General features: G+C 39.6%; 1 protein-coding gene across 1 annotated transcript in view; it reads left to right on the top strand.

Annotated features, from left to right (window-relative positions):
- The window catches only part of ZNF521 (zinc finger protein 521), a 205,348-nt gene that overhangs the window by 15,313 nt on the left and 181,799 nt on the right, over positions 1-8,236 (top strand). Inside the window, exons 3-4 of the mRNA XM_035903018.1 lie at positions 2,551-2,613; positions 3,657-3,716. Of these exons, the coding sequence (XP_035758911.1) occupies positions 2,551-2,613; positions 3,657-3,716 (123 nt within the window). The remainder of the gene's footprint in view (positions 1-2,550; positions 2,614-3,656; positions 3,717-8,236) is intronic.

The following is an 8,236-nucleotide window of genomic DNA, read 5'->3' as shown; positions in this document are numbered from 1 at the left end:
TTTTTTTTTTTTTTTTTAAATTGCTCTGAAGAAGTGTGGTGCCACAGCTGTTGTGGTGATCTGGTCTTTTTTTGAAATTGTATTACTTGTGTTTCCTCTTTGTTCCATATTTTTCACAAGTTACACTGAGAAAATAATGTAGTAGTGACTTGATGGTTTGTTGTTTTAAGGAACAGATAAGTCAACTGAGAAATATTTCTATAGCTAACAAAAAGAGGTGACCTGTGGTCATAAACACATAATTGCAGGGACAAGGAATATTGTTGCTTTGTGACAACATTATTTCAAATGTATCTAGACGTTCTGTTCAGCAGTAACATCTCTTAACTCCTAGTCTGGATTCATGAGCTATTGTTCTGGTTTCCTGAGGCCTCTCCTTTTCGTAGTATTCCATTGCTTTGTTATCTAGAATCTGTTTTACCTTACGCTAGGATGTGATGTATGCTGTAATGAAGATGACATTCCTATGTGCAGTTACAGTCCTAGAGTATCGGTAATTTTGGTCGTTGAATTAATGATAGTGCATACATGCTACTGTTTTATCTGCACGTCATCCTTGTGGCTTTTTTTAGTTATGTTTCATGCCAGTGCTAGAGAATTGGTTTTGGTTAGCGAAATTTAAAGCATCTTACTATATAGGTTCTGCTTAAAGTTGCCTTCCTGTCCTGAAAGAAAACGGTACAGTTGATGGTTAAGGGAAGTTAATGTTGCCTGCACCATCATGCTGCCTTTCATAGTCAGGTGAGTTTAACATTGGTCTGAGAGCTAGAAATAGCACTGAAGTTTGCAGAATCTGGTTGTGGAAAGGCATGAAGTGCTAATTGGGAGCTTATCTGATGCTACCAGCTGTAGCTTACTTAATGTAACAAATACCCATGCTAGCTGGAGGAATGATCTAATTTAATGCAAAGGAAAATGAGGTGCTCTTTTGTAGTTGATTTGTGCTAATGCTAAGATTTCCCTAATTCTGTGGGTTTTGTGGGGTAGTTTTCTTATTCCTTTTACCCTATTTCCCCCTGAATGTGGTTTTAATTTTCCTGACAAATACACCAGTCTAGTTGAACATTATGAGCAAGACTTTGTGCCCTGGCCTGTTGTGACCTACTCGGTTCTGTTGTGGCTGAGAATCCTTAAAGAGCTTGAACAATGGTTTAGAAAGCTGCTAACCACAAAGTTACCTGCTCCGATGCTTGTTTCCTCTTTTTTAGTGTAATAAAGACATAGTGGTCAGCCTTTGTTGAAAGCAAACCTCAGCTCTTACAGAATTTTCAGATCCCTAAATAGCAGGGAAGTTTTAAACATTTTGTTTCACAAGGCACGCACTGGCATGTTTTTACATTACAAAATTGCATGCGTGAAAACAAGTTGGTACACAGTATCCATGCCTGTCTTTTCCATTTGAAGACCTAAAAGTGTTTGGTGTACCTCTCAGTGTAAAGCTGAGCACATTTCAGCATGCAGGCGCTTCTCGGTAGCAGCGAGAGATTCGGGTACTGCAGCTGGTGGCAGCAGACATTCAGTACGGAACAGCAGAAGAGGTGAACTCTGGCATTTTGGTTTCCATGCACTTAGGGGTGGAGATCCGCTTCAAACAAGCAGATCTTCTTTACTTCTTAGCAGGTAGCTGCTTTATTTTAAAGTTTCCTGCTTGGGAATCAGTTCTTGAAACGTTCGTGTTTGGCCACCTCAATTCCATCTCGAAACTTAAAAAATGGTAGAGTTTTGAAACTGCCTTTCTGGACCAGGTTGTGATGTGTATTGTGGTTGAGGGTTTCACTGGTAGGTAACAGATATCTCTACAACCTTTAATAAGGTTGATCGGTAGGTAATGGTGACCAAAATGAGTTCCTCTTGAGGGATGGAACAGTGGACTCATTTTTTAGTGTTGGAGCTTGTGCTTGAGAACATTCTCTGCAAACAGATCAACAGCTGATGGTGAGCATAAACAGGGTCAGGTTGGGCTGCTGCAGAGGCTTCACTGGGGGCTTTGTGGGGGTCACAAAAGGCATACTTTTTTTTTTTTAACTGTATACTAGTTGTATTCATTATTTTTCTTGCTTTATTAACGAGTCTTACTGATCTGTGCCGCCCTAGTGAAAAATCTTTCTGTTTAGCTTAGTTTGTGTTTGACCGCGTGTTCCCCGAAACTCAGCTTTTCACAAGCTTTTCCCATTGCGTTCTTTGTCTGACCAGTTTCCTTTAGCTGTGAGGGCTGCTGGGATGACCGCTTCAGCATAACAAAGAAAATCATACAGTACTATCACAGCTGAAGGGCTGGTAACTTCATGGCTGCAGAATACAAGTTCAGCCGAAACAGGCAGCTCATAAAATCGTGTTTTGTGAAACACTCAACTTATCCAGGGCTGGGGAAACTTTATCAGATCTCCGCTGATGAGAAAAGTGTGCTTACTAGCCACAGCTCTGGGACAGAGATAGAGATTGTTTGGAGTGCTCCAGCGATTGTACTTGACTCTTTCTAATATATGCACTGTGTTTCAAGTTTCTGGTGTCCGAAGAGTGTCCTTATGAAAACTGGTGTTTTTTTTCTAGAAACTCAGATTCTAGAAACAACCAGTTGTATGAAGCCTTGGGGTTGGCGGAGGAGGAAAAGAGGTACCTGTGGAGTGTGTATATGTATCTCTTCTTTTGAATATATGTCTAGATTTCTATGTGACCCTAAGTGTTGCACTCTCTTGTCCCAAGAACCGGGGAAAAAAAACCCCAAATCTTTGGATTTTAACGCGGTTGCATGATTATTTTTGAGGTCTGAATTCTTGGGAGTGGAAATGCTGTAAAAGTGCGGTCTTTCCCCTTTCAGCTTTTTCCCCTGTGGAGGGAGAATGAATTCTTTTCTCTCCGCTGTTCTCTAACTCAAAGAACTCGGTCTTTGGGAGAATAAAAAGGAAATGGTTCTGCCTTTTAGCTCTTCCCTTACTTTTACTTTGGGAGAGTCAATCTTACTTAGGCATCATATCAGAGCATATGAGAACAGCTCTCGCAAAGTAGCAGCAGAATGGCTCTTGTTAGGTTCACTCTCGCCCAACAAGTTTTGAATAGTGAATCTGACAAGAATTGTATTGTTTTTAGTTCTACTGCTCTGGAAAGCTGTGAGCCGAGGGAAAGATGCTGGCATGGTGTATACAGTAAAACAGCATGGGGTTAGTTCTCCTTTGCAAGGCTGTCTGCACTGCTGAGATGTTTGCTACTGAATATAGGATTATTATTATTATTTTTTTAAAGCTTATGTATGAATTAGCACACACACCTCTCCCGTCTGCCAGGAGAAGGCTTTCTCTTACCCGTGTGGAGCGAGTAGAATCTTAAAGCCCAGAATTATTCACTCATTTAGTTCCATAATCAAATACAGTAGAGTGCATTGAAGACAAATATCCCAGAGGAAATTCGATTTGGTTTTTAAGCCTTGAAACCGATTTGGTCACTCTCTTCTCAGATTTGTAGCTTCCATACAGCAACGTATTCCGTTTTGGTCTGGTCTACACTTTCGCACTTTGCAGTGCAGCTTTTCTTGCCCGTGTTGTACAAGCATTACTGGCTTTCAGAACTGAAGCTGGTGTAAAGATGCTTGAAACACTTCAGCTACCTACCTAACATCTTTTTTTTGTTTTGTTTTTGTTTTGTTTACCTTTTTCTGACAGTAGAAGAAAATGAAACAGAGGACCATCAGGCAGGTGTGGGACACACAGCCGCACAGACTGGTAATGCTGAATTCCTTCATTAGTGCTTGCTAACTGTTTGACAACAGTGGGAGAGATTTTTGTATCGAGGTGTTTTTGCAAAGCCTGCAATCTTCCTTCTCTGTTTCAGCTTAGAATGCATTCTTGGGGCTTGCGATGGAAAATAACATTCCTCTTCCCTCACCTTTCAATTCCTGAGAATTAGAAATTCTGCCTTTTGTAGGTCAGCCAATTGAAAGCGAGATGCTTCTAAAGTGCAGCATGCTTTTTTTTTTTTCTTTTTTTTTTTTTTTGTTAAAAATAATCCTTCTCTACATCCCCCACATAAAACCCCACCCTATGCCATTTCAGATGAACTTGAATTTTCATTCCACTTAAACTATTTTTGTATTTGTAAAATATGTGGATAAAGGTAATTTCTTCTAGGATTGTTTGTATAATTTCTTACCAGTCAGGGATTAATTAAGGGCTCCTTAATTTTAAGTCAGTGAGATTGGGTGGACAAAGCTGTTGTTTGAGTCAGGATCACAGGGATATGTATTGTCAATAAACCTGAAGAAATAATTGTTAATTCCCAGTAACAACAAGGGCTCTTTTATTTCCTAATATGGTTCTGAGGATGTAAGAAATACTTCGCTTCTGTCTTTGGTACTGATTCCACAGAATTTTATCTGAAGAGCAGGACTGACTCATCTGAATAGTCTCATTGAATCAGCTGAGGTCACCTTTTGGAGTGAGGGCTGCTCCTTAAGGCTATTCCTAGAAGGCTAGTCATCTCTGAGTACGTGTAGGTGATTTGTTTGAGAACAGTTAGAGTTATTCCTCTTACGAAGGTGAAGAACACAGTTAATTTTTTGTTCCGCTAGGAGACTTTATATTTCTCTTGTGTGTGTGTGTCCTGTGGGTTTGTGTTGTTGTTTGATGCCTTTTATAGGTTCTAGTGGCTCTGCGCATAAACCATATTGTTTGAAAAGAAAAAATCAAAAGTGAGAGAGTTCTCTGCTTTTTTAAATGGCAAATTTCTCAAACTCTTCTGAATGTACTTATGTCTCCATTTAGCTATCTGCAAACTGGAAAAACAGCAAACTTTTACTGCTGTAGATACATGAAGTTGAAAAATAGAGGACTGCAAAACTGGAGATCAATATGACAAGGAATGGTTGCTTTTCTGGTTTTTCCTTAAAATAATTCTCAATGGTTAAGTGTCTTGCCAGTTATTTATTTCCCATCATGTCCTGTGTTGTCCTCTGTCTGTTTCTAGGCAAGATTTAACATTCTGTTTTTCTCTATAGCAAGAATGCAGTGCTGATATTAAAAACAAAAAACCTTCTGACAGAGCAAGCAGTACAGAAGGCCCACACTGTGTACACACTGCCAGAAGTTTTTATAGTAATACTTTGTATCTAAGCTCTGGCTCTAACCATTAAATGTGCTTTTTATAGAGTACCAAGTTATAAATGTAGTGCAGCTACGGCATATTAATCTTACTGCAGAGATTTAATGAGGCAGTTGTTTTGCGATGGACACTATTGGGAGCAGAGAGCGACAGAGTTTTACTTTACCACTGAGCTGAAGAAATATTCCTTGCCTGGTAATAATTATAACCACATGATCTAAGTTTTCCTTTCTTTTGCCAGCACTTTTCCATGCAGAAGTGGCTTGGAAGGAGGTCTGCTGCAAGGCAGTGAAATGGATTGGAAAGGAGGCTGTTTTCTTGGTAGTTTGATGTTTTAGTTGTGATTAGCTATGGATCCTTGTAGCATAGGCAGAAATATGTAAGATGAGTTTCAAGAATACAGATAGTCTTTGCCAGTCCACTGAGATGGCTTTTAGATATTCATTACTTTTACTTGACTTTTATATGGGTTATAAAAAGTAAATGTGGTGAAACCTCATTTTTACATGGACGGAATAGAATTTCTGCTGGTTGGCCTTAAACCGCTCCCACACTTGAAATTAATTGAAGTCCATGGCTTTATTGCCTCCAACACTTTTAAGCCAATGCAATTTTTCATTTTCCCCAAAGTTGCAGTTTTATTAGACCAAGTTACAGCAATAACACCCCTTATGAGGAGGAGGAAGAAGGGAAGGGGAGAGCCACCTGCCAGGGAACATAGTAATGAGAAAATCATGCTTCTTTTAATTTCCATTTATAAATAATGTTAACATAATCAGTAACAGAAGACAACTGTTCTTTCACTTTTTTTTTTTTTTAAAGTGCCTTAATAGGCTGAATTTATTTCTGTTCCAAAAATGTCACCCTCCTTTCCATACTAGATAATTTTCAATGATATCTGCAGATGGAGCTGGTGTTTGTATTGTTGCTGATATATATTGAAAAATTTCAGTTAGTGCACAGCAGCCTCTGAAATGTGGCAGGGAAGCCTCTGGAAATGTGGCATTTGCAGGTGTTGGGAAAGGTAATCTTACTATAAAGACAATCTTTGTTGAGGGAATTGTGGCTGTGATTGTTGCAGATACTGGGGGGAAAAGAAATGTGGGAGATGAATGTTATTCACCCTAAAGTCCGTATGCGAGCATGAGCTTTGAACAGGAGGTTAAGGAGAAGGTATAGATGAGTGCGTATTGCATTTATAAAATACATTTTATTCTAGTCTTTCAAAAGAGCAGCTCAAATAAGGCAGCTTATCCTCAGTTTAAGTAACTATTCAAGGTTAGACCGCTTCTTGATGGAAGATATTTGGTGTTGTAAGAGAAAAGCTATCTATTCACAAAGTGTTCAAATGGTATTTTCTCTCTTTAAATATCTTTTTATTTTGGTGGTGACATCTCTTCATGGAAGCAGATCACAGTGGAAATGCATTCATTGAGAGGGGCTGAGACTGCCAGAACTCATTTCACAAAGCTGTCGTAGGCTAAACTCGAACCTAGGTCCCAGAGGGTCCCACTTAAGTGTTGACCTAAAAACAAATGTGCCAGTTGGCTAGAGCATGTATTCTAAAGTTGCAGCAGAAGGGAATAAGCTTGACTGACTTCTGTCCCCATAGAGTTTATATCTGCAAATGCAGAAGGAGAAGCAAAACATTTATTAGTCTTAAAATGATTCTAATTTTAATAACTGGTCTCTAAGTAGGAAGCTTTAAATTGGGCGATTCTTTAGGCTTTTGTGCACTAAGGGGTGCATCTGTGCCTACGTGTGTGTGTATTGCTGAATTCCTGTAAAGTGCAAGTGTTACGGAATAATAAGTCTTGAGAATTCCCTCCCCTCCCTTTTCTTTCCTTCAGCATTGTACTTAAAGCAGAGTCAGACACTACCCTTATTTTAAAACAAACAGGTCTGTAAACTTTATGTGCAGCATTTAAATACTCATGTTAAAATTCAAACCCAGTGCCCACATTTCCCTGAGTGCTGTCAGTTTTATGAGATGAAACTGGGAGCTTGAGCTGAACAACTAATAGTATGTGCTGTGCACATGCTGCCTTCCAACAAGTGTTTAATGATGTTGGGGTCAGTTTGCAACAGTTAAGACCATTATTTCTTTTTCTGAACTGCGTATAACCTGGTGATCTCCTAACTACTTTTATTAATCTTGCAAAATATCTTGGAAAATGAAGTGGCAGTGGGAGTTAGTGGATTCAGAGCATTCAACAATGGCTAAAATGCCATAAAGCCCTTTTATTTAATTTGCATCCCTTTTTGGTGTGTAAGTTTGCAGACTACTCCTCTGTTTGGAAGTAGCTGTGCAAGTTGAAATTTTCACTCTTGAAAGAACCTTGTGAATGTAATTTGTCATAAAAGGACCACACTCAGTGTATAGGCAGGGCTTTTGCACAGCAAATACATTTTTGCCTGCAGAATGTGTTTTTTATTTTTCTAAAAGTAATCTGGTTTCCCTCTGTAATGTAATTCCCTTAAAAATAAATTCCGCCCTTTACCCCTGTCAAAGAAATTCCTCGGGTTTGATCACGAGCCACATCGAATGAGGAAGACTTCCTGACATGGGTCATTTCCAGTTTCTGCTTGCGGGTCCGTCTGTGTTTGAACAGTTGAAGGGCAGGGTGCAGCAGCCTGGACCAAAGGGTGTAGAAAGATGATGAGAGCCCTGACCTTTGTTGTGGGCAGCAAGAATGCCCGCGCTTCGTGCACAGTGGCAAATACAGGGGTGGCTGTGCCCCCAATACTGTAGGGTGCTGAGAGAGGATTTAAGAGTGCTTTAAAATGGAATCACCCTCTTTCTCCTTACCCCTTCCCCATTCTAATACGAATTTAGTGTTAGCACCTTTTTGTTTCTCTCCTTTCAAGTAGTTGTGCATGATCCTAATCAATTGCAGTGCTAAATAAAGTGGGTTCACAGATGCCACCTCTGTGTTGCTGCGGGCAAGAAGCCTACTCCTGGTTAGTCACCCGCTTGGCTAGCGAGTGTAACATCTTAAAATGTACTTGCACAATCTCCTGTTATTATGTGAGTTTGTCCTTGTTTTCTAAAATTACTTGTTTCAGTCTTAGCCCTCTCAAATAAAAGGAAAGATGAGGTGGCCAAAGCAGAAAAGGGAAAAGTGGTGAAACACTTGCATTCCTT

This window comes from Egretta garzetta, unplaced genomic scaffold (genome assembly GCF_000687185.1).
Source record: "Egretta garzetta isolate BGI_Z169 unplaced genomic scaffold, ASM68718v1 scaffold229, whole genome shotgun sequence".
NCBI lineage: Eukaryota > Metazoa > Chordata > Aves > Pelecaniformes > Ardeidae > Egretta > Egretta garzetta.
The sequence above is the reverse complement of the archived record's forward strand: the minus strand, read 5'-3'. Positions and strand labels throughout refer to the sequence as shown.